At 36.8% G+C, this 15725-nt stretch overlaps 1 protein-coding gene across 3 annotated transcripts in view; it reads left to right on the top strand.

Moving 5' to 3' along the window:
• The window catches only part of FAM185A (family with sequence similarity 185 member A), a 91773-nt gene that overhangs the window by 37811 nt on the left and 38237 nt on the right, over window positions 1-15725 (top strand). For 2 of the 3 annotated variants that reach the window (XM_061413888.1, XM_061413886.1), the window contains exons 5-6: window positions 1297-1338; window positions 12454-12549. In XM_061413888.1, the coding sequence (XP_061269872.1) occupies window positions 1297-1338; window positions 12454-12549 (138 nt within the window). The remainder of the gene's footprint in view (window positions 1-1296; window positions 1339-12453; window positions 12550-15725) is intronic. The other variant, XM_061413889.1, reaches the window with a different exon arrangement.

Below are 15725 nucleotides of genomic sequence, written 5' to 3' on the forward strand. Positions count from 1 at the left end.
CTCTAACTGTTGCTTCTTGACCTGCTTCACAGGTTTCCCAGGAGGCAGGTGAGATGGTCTGATATTTCATTTCTTTAAGAATTTTCCACAGTTTGTTGTGATCCATACAGTCAAAGACTTTAGTATAGTCAATGAAGCAGGAGTAGATGTTTTTCTGAAATTTTCTTGCTTTTTCTATGACAATTTGATCTCTGGTTCCTCTGCCCGTTCTAAACCCAGCTTGTATATCTGGAAGTTCTAGTTTCATGTACTGCTAAAGCCTGGCTTGGAGAATTTTGAGGATTACCTTGCTAGCATGAGAAGTGAGTGCAGTTGTATGGTAGTTTGAACATTCTTTGGCATTGCCCTTCTTCAAGACTGGAATGAAAACTGACCTTTTCCAGTCCTGTGGCCATTGCTGAGTTTTTCAAATTTGCTGACATTTTGAGTGCAATACTTTAACAGCATCATCTTTTGGGATTTTAAATAGCATAGCTTCTTTTACTCTACTTGTTTCTTACCATTTTCTTTTTTTACTCCTTTTTTACTCTTCACTATAGTTTTAGAATTATGATAGTGCAGTAAATATAGGTGGTATAACTCTATAAGTATCCCTTAAACACACGTGAAGAAAAATACTGCTATTTTTGATGCTGGAGGAAGGCACTGGGAAGAATGGTTTCAGAGTCCTGTGTTTATCCTGGAAAATAGATTTTCATTGGAAGAAGGGAATATTTGAAGTTTTTTTTTCTTTGTTAGTCATATTTCAATTATTTATTATTCCTGTCCCAAGCCTTTTAAACTCTTGGCAGAAAAACCACTGAAATCTCACAGATAGGTTTGCCAAACTGGCCTGAAAAATAACAGTAATTACTTTTTTCCATGGATTATTTTAGTGTTATTTGGTTCAAAACTTGGCTTTGTGTGGTCTGATAAATATTGTGATGTTTAGGTTGAAAATGCGTAGTCAGTACATTTAAGTCATTTTTTTTTTTTTAACATTTTTTAACTTTTAGAAGAATCGTTATTTTTCTTCCATGTTTCCCAGGAAGTACAGGGGTTTGTTTTTTTAGTTGTGCTGTAGTAGATTAAGTTAGAGTGGAAGAAGAGAGTTTGTATAGATGCCTAAAGCTATTTATTTTGTAGTTGCGCATAAATCTCTGACTGGGAGTGTGATACTGAGAAAAATTGTGCACGACAATAATAATATTACTAAATAACCTTGTGGATGTCTAACCATGTTTTAGAACATTATTAATACATTTCCTTTCTGGATTACCCCTAATGTGTAAAGCTGTCTTTTTCTCTCTTTTGCAGGTAATATAACATTACGAAGCAAGATGGGTAACATCACAGTAGGTATGTGCTAAGTGGTTGTTGGTGAATTTTGTATTCTTTTTAAAATAGTTATATTTGCGGTATTTTATTAGAGTACATAAAATCTACAATTTAGCCGATGAACTTAATAGTATAGTGATATACCAGTCAGATATAGGCAGACCCACTATATGAACTGAGGATGAGATGGTTGGATGGCATCACTGACTCAATGGGCATGAGTTTGAACAAACTCCGGGAGGTAGTAAAGGACAGGGAAGCCTGGTGTGCTGCAGTCCATGGGGTCACAAAGAGTCAGACATGACTTAGTGACTAAACAACAATAAATACATGAATATGTGAAATTATTTCTAAAAGTTCATTGATTCATCATCCTATAAATTCTGTATAATTATAGGTTTGCTATCAGTCAGAATACTGTTAGAATTCTAATTTCACCACTTTCTATTCGTGGAAAATTACCTAACTGCTCTATACCTAAGCTTCCACCTCTGAAAAAAATAGAAATAACAGTTCAGTTCAATTCAGTTCGGTTCAGTCGCTCAGTCGTGTCCGACTCTTTGCGACCCCATGAATCGCAGCATGCCAGGCCTCCCTGTCCATCACCAACTCCTGGAGTTCACTCAGACTCACATCCATCGAGTCAGTGATGCCATCCAGCCATCTCATCCTCTGTCGTCCCTTCTCCTCTTGCCCCCAATCCCTCCCAGCATCAGAGTCTTTTCCAATGAGTCAACTGTTCGCATGAGGTGGCCAAAGTACTGGAGTTTCAGCTTTAGCATCATTCCTTCCAAAGAAATCCCAGGGCTGATCTCCTTCAGAATGGACTGGTTGGATCTCCTTGCAAGAACACCATTTGATAAGTACTAACTGAGAAATAACAGTTAGTACCTATCAAATGGTGTTCTTGTAAGGATTAAATGAGATATTTAAGTACTTTAGCGTAGCATCTGACATATGATCTGCTGCTAAGTCACTTCAGTCGTGTCCAACTCTGTGCGACCCCATAGACGGCAGCTCACCAGGCTCCCCCGTCCCTGGGATTGCCCTGGCAAGAACACTGGAGTGGGCTGCCATTTCCTTCTCCATTGCACAAAAGTGAAAAGTGAAAGTGAAGTCACTCATTCGTGTCCGACCCTCAGCGACCCCATGGATTGCAGCCTACCAGGCTCCTCCATCCATGGGATTTTCCCATGGCACTCCACTGGAAAGAGTACTGGAGTGGAGTGCCGTTGACTTCTCCCTGACATATGATAAGTACTCAGTAAATAATAGCCATTTTAATTATTATTGTTCTAATCCTAAGCCAGAACTAACAGTGGCTAATGGTCCTTTAGACCTAATCACCATATGTGATGCTATGCCTATGGGAATAAAAGTTCAGATCCTGGAAAGCTTAGATAGAGCTCTTCTCTATCCCTAGTTACACCTGCTTGCCTGTTAGGTGAAGGCAGTCTGAGCAATCTGAGCTCTAAGAGTGGTGGTTGATTTTTAGACCTTAGAGCATAGGGGTCAGTGGTGGGAAACCAGGATCTTTGTTGAGGAGCTATGGCTTATTGCCAGTATGAATGCTCTGGCTTCCTGGTTTTGTCCTTTTGACATTTTACGTTTTCTTTTGTGTGTGTGCTAATTGAAATGGTAAATATACTCAATAATCCTTTTCGCTATCACTTCTTGTGGATTCTCAGAATTAAGGTGCACATCCCTTTTTAAGTTTTCTAGACATTGTAACCTTTATGTTCAGTGAGGGATAAATAGAAGATAAAGGCTTCCTAAGTGATAGTTGTAAATCATTTTAACTGAAAACATGACAGGATTTACCTTTGTCCCAGAGAGAAATCAAAATTTACTGCTGACTTTTCAGGCTGTTCCATCAGAGGGTGCATCTGGGGTTAGTAAGGAAAGTTTCTAGGGTGAAAAAAAGATACACTAGTAAAAAGCTGAGCTATCTGGGGGTGGAGAGAGTCCTAGACATGGGTAGAGTTTGTAGCAGTAAGGGAAGGGAAGGAAAGAAAGGGAATATTTCCAATTGGGAGGCACAGTGAGTTTCACTGCCCACTAGCAGGCCCTTTAGGCAGATGAGAATTTGAGAAATACTTATTTGATAATGCTAGTATTATTGTTGGATGGAATTGTGGGAACATAAAGGGAAAACCCTTCTTTTTAAAATTGGAAATAAATGCATTATTACCCATACTGAAAAAGAACAGCAACAGCCAGGATGAAATGAACAGTAATTTACATCTTTGAAGATGGTTTCACACTGTATAAATGATTAACCGTTTTAAGTTTTAAGGGCTTCCCTGTTAGTTCAGCTGGTAAAGAATCCTCCTGCAATGTAGGAGACCTGGGTTTGATCACTGGGTTGGGAAGATCCCCTGGAGAAGGAAAAGGCTACCCACTCCAGTATTCTGGCCTGGAGAATTCCATGGACTGTAAAGTCCATGGGGTAGCAAACAGTTGGATACAACTGAGTGACTTACACACACACACAAACTAATCTGGATGGGGGTAGGAAGAGTGGGTAGTGTCTTTCTCTTTCTTCTTTAATTTTATTATCTATAAGACAGTAAGCCACAATGTTTTAACCTTAACAATAGTGTTCATTTCTTAAATTCCTTTAATTCTTTGCATATCTCTATTAAGACTTTGGAAGAAAGTATAAATTATGTCACTGTTTATATTGGTCTTAAAATTCTGTTAGCATTTGAAGACAGCCCTGGATATGGCAAAAACTAGTCCACATATATTTACCAAGTTCCTGCTCCATACCAGGAGCTCTTGTAGATACTGGGGAATATGTTGGTCAAAAGATATTGTCTTCATATCTTTGGGCTGAGAAGAAAGATAGTAAGTATGTGAATAACAAAAGATAATTTCACATAGTGTAATGAGTAAATAAGAGAGGGTAATGTAATAGAGCAGAAAGAAAGCTGCTTTGTTTAGCAATCAAGGAGAGTCTGGAGAAGAGATACTTGAATTAAGGTCAGAATAATGGGGAAAAGGCATGTAAAATTCTGGATGCACAGCTCCGTGGATATAGAGGACAGCCAGTGCAAGCCCTTACGTGAAATGAGTTTATTAGTTTGCAGAGAAGATACATTCACAAAAATCAAGTCTTTCATAAGCAAAGTGTCATTTTTCATTTATATATATCTTTAATTTCTCTTACCTTGTTTTTTAGTTTCCAGTGTAGTGGTCTGAGATATCTTTGGTTAAATTTGCTTTTTTGACCCCATTATGAATGGAATTTTAGAAAATTTCATTTTCTAATGGTCTGCTGCTGGTATATAAAAAAAATACAAATGACCTTTATTCATGGACTATGTTTCTTGTGACCTTGCTAAATTTATTTGTTTATTCTAAATAGTGTATTTTTTAGCATCCAGAATTCTTTTCTAGGTAGACAGTCATTCCATTTGCAATTAATACAGTTTTATCTCTTTCTTTCCAATCTGTTTTCCTTTTTTTTCTCTTTTGCCTTATTAGGCTAGGAAGGTTCTGCAGCACAGTATTGAATATTAGTGGCAGATTGTTCCCAGTCCTAGCATCCAGTATTAGAGGGAATACATTCAGTGTTTTCCCTTTTAAGTGTGATGTTAGCTATGCAGGCTTTTCATAGATACTCTCTATCAGACTGAGGAAATTCTTTTTATTCCTAGTTTCCTGAAAGATTTTTTTTTTCTTTCCTTTGATCATGAATGGATGTTGAATTTTGTCAAATGTATTTTCTGTATTTATTGAAATGATTGCTTTTTAAATTCTTTTTTTACTCTATTAATGATCAATTGCGTTGATTTTTGATGTTAACTAACCTTGTATGGTTGGATGGCATCATCGACTCAATGGACATGGGTTTGGGTGGACTCCGGGAGTTGGTGATGGACAGGGAGGCCTGGTGTGCTGCGGTTCATGGGGTCACAAAGAGTTGGACACGACCCAGGGACTGAACTGAACTGAATGAACTGAACTGAACTTTGTATTCCTTGGATCAACCATACCTAATCATGATGTAGTATCCTATTTATGGCAGAAAGTGAAAAGGAACTAAAGAGTCTCTTGATAAAAGTGAAAGAGGAGAGTGAAAAGCTGGCTTAAAACTCAACATTCAAAAAACTGAGATCATGGCATCCGGTCCCCATCACTTCATGGCAAATAGATGGGGAAACAATGGAAACAGTGGCAGACTTTATTTTCCTTGGCTCCAAAATCATTGAAGATGGTGACTGCAGCCATGAAATGAAAAGATGCTTGTTCCTTGGAAGAAAAGCTCTGACAAACCTAGACAGCATATTAAAAAGCAGAGACATTACTTGACTGACAAAGGTCTGTCTAGTCAAAGCTATGGTTTTTCCAGTAGTCATGTATGGATGTGAGAGTTGGACCATAAAGAAAGCTGAGTGCTGGAGAATTGATGCTTTTAAACTGTGGTGCTTGAGAAGACTCTCGAGAGTCCCTTGGACTGCAAGATCAAGCCAGTCAATCCTAAAGGAAATCAGTCCTGAATGTTCATTGGAAGGACTGATGCTGAAGCTGAAGCTCCAATACTCTGGCCACCTGATGCGAAGAGCTGACTCATTGTAAAAGACCCTGAAACTTGGAAAACTGAGGGCAGGAGGAGAAGGGAGTGACAGAGTATGAGATGGTTGGATGGCATCACCGACTTGGTGGACATGAGTTTGAGCAAGCTCCGGGAATTGGTGATGGACAAGGAAGCCTGGTGTGCTGCAGTCCATGGGGTCGCAAAGGGTTGTACATGACTGAGCGAATGAGCTGAATTGATCCTATTTATACATGTTGGGTTGAGGTTGCTCTTTTTTTTTTTTAAAGATTTATTTATTTATTTTATTTATGGCTGTGCTGGGTCTTCGTTGCTGCATGTGGGCTTTCTCTAGTTATAGCAAGTGGAGGCTACTCTCTAGTTGCTGTGTGCGGGCTTCTCATTGCAGTAATCTCTCTTATTGTGGAGCACAGGCTCCAGGATGCATGGGCTCAGTCGTTGTGATGAATGGACTTATTTGCTCCATGGCATGTGGTGTCTTTCCAGACCAGGGATTGAACCCATGTCCCCTGCATTGTCAGGCAGAGTCTTCACTACTTAACCACGAGGGAAGCCCAGCTGCTAATATTTTGTCAAGGACTTTATATTCATGTTTATGATGAATGCTGATCTGTGATTTTTTATTTTGTAAAATCTCTGTAGGTTTTGTTATTAGGATTACACTATGCTTATAAAATGAAGTTGAATATATATATTCATATATAATCTCTGTCCATATGTGTGTACAATACACACATGATGATGAGAGGAAAAGGAACACTTAGTGGGATGGGAACATGGATAAACATGAACAAGCAGTTCCCAGAATATACATGTACATTGTTGTTTCACCTTACTGCTAATCAAAAGCATCTAAGTATAAACTGTCATGAGTTAAAACATTGATAATATCCATTGTTGGGAAAGTTAGGGTGAAACAGGGATTCCCATCAACTGTTAGTTCAGATATAAATTGATCATTATGTAAGTCAGTTTGTAAATGTATATTAAAATTGGTAGCGTCTACATTTGCTTTGTTCTAGCACTTCCTCTTTTAGAACTTTATCTCAAGGAGAGAGTCTGGTAAGGATATAAGGATATATACATGAGGATATAAAGATATATACGTGATGTATGTATATATCATCTCTGTTTTTAATAGCAAAAGAAAGTATACATTTTAGGTTGTTCTCAGTAAGAGAATAACTAAATACAGTATGCTACAGTCATAAAGTGAATGTTCTTCAGCCTTTAACAATATACTTAGGTCTGTAGTATACATTATAGAAGGATATTCCTGACATTTAATTAAATGAAAAAAAATAGTAAAACGTACTATTATTTCAAAATATGCTTTCATATTGAGTATTAAATCAGAAAAAAGAAGGGAGGGAAGGAGAATGAGAGTGAAAGTAAGAGGAGAGCACAGCAAAATTCATCCAGAATTTATATAGAAATCAAAGTTGTTTGGATCCTGTTACAGGTTTCTTCCTTTGAATATATCTGGACCTAAGTCACTGATTTGTGGGAATAGGTCCCATTTTTACTGACAACCAGAGCAGGAGATGCCATACAATTCATCAGGAGCCCACTTGAGCTCTATAGTAAGTAAAAAATCAGCTTTTGTTTAATAAGAGCACACTGTGTAAAAGATTAAATATATAAACAAATAAGCTGACATAATCTTTATGCAAGTCATGATAGTCCTTGTTACTTATTTTGTGATATGCTGTTTCTCACTTTAATAAATTGGATGGAAACAACTCTGGTAGTGCTAGAAAACAGTAAGCAATCAGGGTCAATGAAGAGTCAGAACTGCCCTGAGACAACAATCTTTTTCCTTTCTGTAAGCAAGAGTTGTGTACCTATCTGTACATTACTGAAGTCTTAGAAAAAAGAATTGATTTTACTAGACTGGTAAATCTTTGTCTTAAATAGAAACAAATGTAACATTGTGGGTTTTTTGTGGGGATAGAAGCTCATTTTCTTAGAATGTTTTGCTCTAGGAGCAGCAGCCTTTATCTGTAAAGAGCCGTGTAGTAAAATTTTTGGACTCTGTGAGCCACGTAGGCTATGAATACTCCGCAGCATTCTCATTTTAATATGCTAGCAGCCATTGACAGTATACAAACAAATGGATGTGTCTGTGTCCCGGTAATACTTTATTAATAATAAGAGGTGGACTGTAATTTGACGACCCTGCTATAGAATCTAAAGACCATTGTTGTTATGATTCTGGAGAAATGTTGGGTCTGGTACCTTAATCCCAAAGGTGACAAGTGGGTAATATTTATTTGAAATTTCTTGATTGGTTGATTTTTGTTTTCCTTAAATCAGAAGATTTGTTGGACAAAGTTGAGGCAGCTCAGCAAATCAAGACAACCTAATTAAAGTCACTTCATAACTTGAGTTTTGAGAAATTGAGATCAGTAGAAGCAAAACAATTACAAAGAAACAAAAAGTGATTTAGGTACCTGAGAAGGAAATTTGTTAGTCTACCAGAGGTTTCAAAATATTGGAATGGATGTAGAGAAAAAGCTATACAATATTATCAAATTGGAATATTAAGAGACTAAAGATGATACAGGTATTATATTGTCTAATTTCAGGAAAATAGATTGTGTTATCTCCATGGTTCCTTTTAAGAGGAATACATGTAATTATGATCCTTTAAATCTAGTTTAGATAATATAATTGATCTGCTTCTTAGGTGATCTCCACAATCACTTGGATTTTATATATACATTCTAACCTACATACAAACGGAGAAGGCAATGGCAACCCTCTCCAGTACTCTTGCCTGGAAAATCCCATGGACGGAGGAGCCTGGTAGGCTGCAGACCATGGGGTCACTAAGAGTCAGACATGATTGAGTCAGACACGATTGAGCGACTTCACTTTCACTTTTCACTTTCATGCATTGGAGAAGGAAATGGCAACCCACTCCAGTGTTCTTGCCTGGAGAATCCCAGGGATGAGGGAGCCTGGTGGGCTGCCGTCTATGGGGTCGCAGAGGGTCAGACACAACTAAAGCGACTTAGTAGCACCAGCAGCAGCTACATAGAAAAACCCTGTTCTTCCCAATTTCCCTAATACATTTAGAGCTCTCTTAGAAGCTGAAGTTATATTAAAAAAAAAAAAAAATTGGTTCAGTTCAGTCTCTCAGTCATGCCCAACTCTTTAGAACCCCATGAATTGCAGCATGCCAGGCCTCCCTGTCCATCACCAACTCCCGGAGTTTACTCAGTCTCATGTCCATCGAGTCGGTGATGCCATCCAGCCATCTCATCCTCATCCTAATTTTCCCTAGACTAATATTTTTAAAAACAGTATCTTTTCTCTGGAATACCTGGTCATCTTCCTTTTTTAAAAAGTCAGTAGGAGAAAGCAGGGCTTGATAGTAGATAATGGTGAAATAGAAGTTGCTCATCCAGCCTTACTTTGCCTGTTCTATGTTCCCTCTTTTGGAAGGCACTGCCAGAAGCTGTGTACTGGAAATTATATGTTTTAAAAAGGGATATTTTCATAGTTTTTTTTTGAGGGGGGGCTGGTAGTAGCAGTTGCCTTATGTGTTTCTTATAAGCCCAGCCTGCTATAAGCTACCTTCCTAACATAGAATACCTAGGGGCAGGACATTAATTTAGAAAAATTTCCTCAAAGTGACCTTAAAATTCTGCCTTTACAAATCCTTTACATCCTGTATATAAACTTTGTTCCTTGTTCTTGCAATTAGTGTAGCTTTGGAAGTATAGGAATCAAATTGCAAAATCATTATCTTTTGTGTTGCTGTTCCTTAGTTATCTGCATGTTGAAATGAGGTAAAATTATAAAAATTCAGAAGAACTTTCTGAATGTGTTTGAACAATTTCAACAGAATTCTCCCTTTATCTGAAAGAAAATAGAAAAGTTTGGAATTTTAGCCTTTTGAGCTTAGTTGTTATTCTTTGCTTAATAGCAGAGTATATATTACAAATATCTATTTATTTGGTTATATGTAGTGTTAGATGGTAGCTGACATCAGTTTTTCCCTTTTGTGTGTGTAATTTTCCAGGAAGACTCAGTGGTCTCTGTCAAATGAACACAATCTTTTTCCAAAGTTGTGGTGATAGAAAACTCTCTGTGGGATTTTATTTATTCTGGTCACTGTCTGTACTAGTAATTTTTGTTCACTTAATCTCTAACGCTTTTTTCCTTAAGGCTTCTTTCAAAATCTATAATAGAATTTCTCTGTTTTGTGAATCTCCAAAAAATGAAATTCTATGAATGAAGCCTTAATTTGACTCTTGGTAATTAATTTTTAGTTCCATTCATTTGTATTAAAGTGAAGTTGCTCAGTCATGTCCGACTCTTTGCAACCTGGTAGACTGTAGTCCACCAGGCTCCTCTGTCCATGGGATTCTCTAGGCAAGAATACTGGAGTGGATTGCCATTACATAGCTTTTAAAATAGTACCTTTGCTTTCTCTTTTGAAAACACATCTTGAATTTTAATTTTTTTGATAGCCTCCAGTGGGTGGGCCAGTATTAGAGCTCAAAACTGATAACATGAGTGTATAATTTATTAATGGTTTAGGATATAATTACTTAGCTGTTGTTTATATCCCATGTGAAGAGAAACAGAAGTGAAAAGCATTGTTTATGAGCTATATAAAAATTTTGTGGGTTTCCCCTAGTAAAAGCAAGAAATTAAATATTGTTTCAAATATTTTACTTTGTTCAGCTTGGGGTAATACACATTTTGTAGATTTTTTTTTTACCATAATATATTTTTACTTGGCTTCTTTAGGATGCAGTAAGAAGTTTTTCTTTAGGATGCAGTAAGGCAGGAGAAGGGGATGACAGAGGATGAGATGGCTGGATGGCATCACTGACTTCATGGACATGAGTTTGAGCAAGCTCCAAGAGTTGGTGATGGACAGGGAAGCCTGGCATGCTGCAGTCCATGGGGTCACAAAGAGTCGAACACTGCTGAGCGACTGCATTGAATTGAATTGATTGAATAAGTTTTTATAGGAGTTTCTCTTGGTACCCGAGGAGAGAAATACTCATCTTTGTCCAGCTGCTGCTGCTGCTAAGTCGCTTCAGTCGTGTCCGACTCTGTGCGACCCCATAGATGGCAGCCCACCAGGATCCGCCATCCCTGGGATTCTCCAGGCAAGAACACTGGAGTGGGTTGCTATTTCCTTCTCCAGTGCATGAAAGTGAAAGTGAAGTCGCTCAGTTGTGTCCAACTCTTTGTGACCCCGTGGACTGCAGCCTACCAGGCTCCTCCATCCATGGGATTTTCCAGGCAAGAATACTGGAATCGGTTGCCATTGCTTTTTCTGCCTTTGTCTAGCTACTCCATGTCATTTATCTCCAGTGGCTTAACTTCCCAACTTCACTGTTCACTTGGAACACTTAAAAATTAAATACGTTGGATCTGATAAATGGCATTTTGAATATAGGTTAGAGATAAATTATTATAAATTATCTTGAAGTCACATTTTAAACTATTTATTCCCATGTTTTTGTCTTTGTTTAAAGTCTTAAACATTTATTTTAAAGAAGAATGATGGTTCCTTTGTGATTATACAAATTTTTTTCCTTCACATTTTGTAAAAAGTGTATAATTTGGGGCGTTATTTTCACCATACTCCCTAATTTGTTTCTACCTTGAAGTAATAAAAGCGCCTAATAAAATACGCTTTTTATGAGATCTCGCTAAAAAATACGCTTTGATCTTCAAATAGGACAATCAAATAGACAAATTAATAGAAAGGACAATCGAATAGAAAAACTCAAAAGTTCTGTTGCTATGGGAAAGGACGAAAAAGGAGAAGCTACACAGCACCGACTCTTCACCACAGTCATCTTACTTCTTTACCTGTCAGCATTCCCTGAAACTTGAAACATTGGATGATTGAAAACTGGGTTCAGTGATGACAAAGGGAAATCTGAGTGGCAAACCAGGACCACCTTAATTATGATTTTCTTCCCTTGACTTAAAGATAATCTGTTCAGTTCCCCAAACTTGAAATATTTAGATATAAATAAACTTCACCCACTTTTCATGTCATTCCTTCCCCTCCACATCCCTCTAACGAATGCAACAAAACCTTATGTAATGTAGTCTTTCACTGTTAGCTGCACTTTTTAGTACTAGCTCATTTGCTAAAAGGAGAAAATATAAGAGTTTTTATTTTTAAACTTTGCTACTACTTCTATGTGACTGTATGTGAGATAGAATTCTTTAGTAAATATTGAAAGTTGATAATAAACTAAATGTGTCAATGATGCTTAATGGTTTGGGTTGTCATTACTTCCATAATATCCTTCCTACAAGTTGGGTTTTAGATTAAACATGTTTAGAGTTAAGTTTTGCAGGTTACTGCAGACATAGGGATTTTCTTATTAGTTACCTAAGTGTAGATTTGTAGACCTCTGATTCTGTTTTCATTTTTAAAGCAAAACATGGTATGGTGACAAGGAAAATAGGAAACCTTCAGGACTCTTAGCTCCTTATCCTAATGCTGAAGTAGAGCCTTTTATTTCAAGTTTATAATTCCAGTTACTCAGATAAGAATGATTATGCTTATGGTTCTTTCTTCCTCCTAGATTCGTCTTCTGGATGTCTGAATGCCTTGGCTCAGCAGGGTGCCATAGATGTTTATGTCAGCCAACTGGGAAAAGTGGAATTGAAAGTCCCTAAAGGTTAGCCAAGTGGAATGTTTTATTTTGACATATGATATTAGGAAGATTTTATGTAACATTCAGGAAACAGATGGTCACATTATCTTATCTACACTGACAGAGATTTCAAATAAAATTTTTCTCTGTTAGAACCTGATTTAAAGACTGAAATAAATACTGGCCCTCTAGACCAATGATCTTTGAAACTTTTGGAATTGATGGCCATGAAGACTATCTTTTTTTTTTTTTTTGTATTACAAACAAAAATGTTGTAATTTATTGACTGTTATTTTGGAATTTTTCAGTTTAATGTCTGAAATAAATACTCTTTGGAGGGAAAGAGTTTTCATACATTCTTTTGGTAGCTTTCCTGCTCCCTTGTAAGAGGGCTTCTCAGGCCATTATACTAGAATAATACTTTTAAAGGTATGATCCTAAAATAAATGTGTCACCAAGAAGGTCCTCTAAAGTGATTAACTAAGTCTCTGGTAGCAGGGGTCCCCAACCCCTGGGCCATGGACCAGTAGTGGTCCCAGGTCTGTTAGGAACTGAGCGGCACAGCAGGAGGTAAGCAAAAGACCAGTGAGCAGAACTTTATCCCTATTTACAGTCACTCCCCATCCCTTGTGTTTTGGCCTCATCTCAGGAAAACAAGCTCAGGGCTCCCACTGATTATGCATTATGATGAGCTGTATAATTATTTCATTATATATCACAATGTCATAATAATAGAAATTAAGTACACAGTAAATGTAATGTACTCGAATCATCCTGAAACACCACCCTCTGACCCCGGTCTGTGGAAAATTTGTCTTCCACAAAATCTGTCCTGGTGCCGAAAAGACTGGGGACTGTTGTAGTTTCAGACTTATGATGTGTCTCTTTCTGTAATCTTATTTCTAATACAAATAGTCTATTCTAAGAGTTCAAGTCTTTCATGAAAAATTATATACTTTTTAATCACCTGAAGGCTGAATATGCAAGTCTTTGTATGCATGCATGCACATAGATGTACACATGCATAGTGATAAGTGACTTGGGGACTTGAAGTAGCTTGGCTATAGGGGCTTAAGTGATCTGGGTTCGGAAAGTTAAGAACCATACCTCTATATAAAAAATTTTTTAGAGAAAATCTGGAAGCTCTTGCATGTAGGCGAGAACATGGCTATGTTTATAACAAGGAAAAACCTCTATAGAGACCATTTGTTCCTGTTAGTAATTTCTTTATCATGTTGGTTTAGTACTTTTTTTGTTCAATGAGGCTCTCAGTATCAAAATGAAACTACAAGCATAAATATGTGAAACTGAAGTTATTGCTGATACACAGGTATTATTTGATTTCTCAAGATCACATTTTTTTCCTTTTAAATAAGATAATATTATGTTCTCACTACATTTCTAAGAGCTTCAGTAATACTATTTAGGATATTTTGTAAATGTCAAAAAATTCATATAATTGCATTCTTAAATTGTGAAGACCCAAGGAGAAAAACCGTTACTACATTTACTGTAACTAGTAACAGAGTAAAAACATAGTTTTGGATAGCTCTTACATGGAAATCATTTACTATTTTGTATGAATGGGCAAAAAAGTAAAAGCAAACAAAAAGCATTGTTAATCTTCATCCACTTGAAGTATTTTTAACTATTATTTGGATTGTTTTTCCAGTAACTTACTGAAATAGCACATGATATTGCAAGATTTGATTGGAATTACAATTTTATGTTTTCTCCTGTTGGGACCATGATACTGGCAGGAGCGTAAAGATAACTGGAAACAAAGTTTTCTATCTTAATTCAGGTCTCTTAATTCTCACTAGACTTGGGAGCACTAACTTTCTGAAGTGATGGAAAGTTTTCACAATTCTGTTGCTTACTAGTGAGTAAAGACATCTGGAATCCTTTCCAGCTCTGCCACTGTCTTGCTGAAGGGTTTAAAAGCCAGCCACTTGAGTCTCCTTCGCTGTCCTTTCAGCCCCTGTAGTCATTTTGCCAGGTGAAAAAAACTGTCACAATGCTTATTTCCTCTCTTCCTATGAAAGTTAACATGGTGACCTGATGAATTCATTTGAAAAGGCTATGTTTAGGCTTGAGAGTCAGAATTGCATCTGAGTACTGACTTTTCCACTTAAAATTTTTCCTTGATAAAGCCTTTAATCTTAACCATATAATATCCCTTCAATAAATGATGCTATTGTTAGTATTCACTTTTTAATTTTCAAAATATAGTATTGATGTCAGTAGCCATGAAGCAGTTTTTGAAGTGAAAAGAGGTTGAAGATATAATAGGTGCTGCCCTTTCTAAAGAAGATAGTGTTAGAGATGGCACTTAGGGTAGAGCTTTCAAAAATTGTGAAACTTCATTCACAGGTAGGAATGGAGTTTTGATAGTGATAGTTTTTGCTCTTTAAGGCTGTGGAGAGATAAGGATAGAACTCTTTGCATCATTTAACATTTTTAAGACTCCCATAGATTTACAATCCCTTTATTTAAGAACAGAAAAAAATGTTTTTAAAATTATCACATTTGATGTATTTAGAGATAAAGTTTTAAAACCTTTAGAAAAGGTTTTAAAAATCCATTATTTTCTACATTTTAAAGTATATTTGGTAGAAGAACATGTATCTTCTATTTATCCTGACATTTTCCTAGTTTGCTTTTGAGTTTTCCTAAAGCCCTCATAATTTGTTTTAGCTGACATTGAAACTCTGAAAAGTAATTTGTTTTTTAAATAAGATAAACCAATTGTAGTAATGTGCTTTGTTCCCCACTTTTTGAGGACTAAATACTAAAGTTCATCAGTTTTAACCCCAGATTTCCAGCTCCCATTAGAAAGGTTGAGAAGATACAGAATTACTTAGGGAAACGTAAGCTGATGTTAACCAAACTGGAAAGCACACAATGACCCATAAACAAAAGCCTTCTAGAAGAAATCTTTACAACATTCACAATAATTGTCATCCTGACCTTCTTTGTGGACAGAGATGAGGTTACTGTTTTATGGGAAGGGCCTCTTATTTATTTGATATGTAAGAAATGGAGAAAGAAAACTCTTGAAATGAGAATGTACTGGTGAATTTTCACTGCAACCCATGTAATTGTTTTGAAAAATGACTCCTCCTTAACAGGTGTTTTGTTGTTGTTTTGGTAAGATTGTAGTAGAAATAAAGTTGAGTGTCTTGCTTCAGGTACCCCAA

This window comes from Bos javanicus, chromosome 4 (assembly GCF_032452875.1).
Source record: "Bos javanicus breed banteng chromosome 4, ARS-OSU_banteng_1.0, whole genome shotgun sequence".
Classification (NCBI taxonomy): Eukaryota; Metazoa; Chordata; class Mammalia; order Artiodactyla; family Bovidae; genus Bos; species Bos javanicus.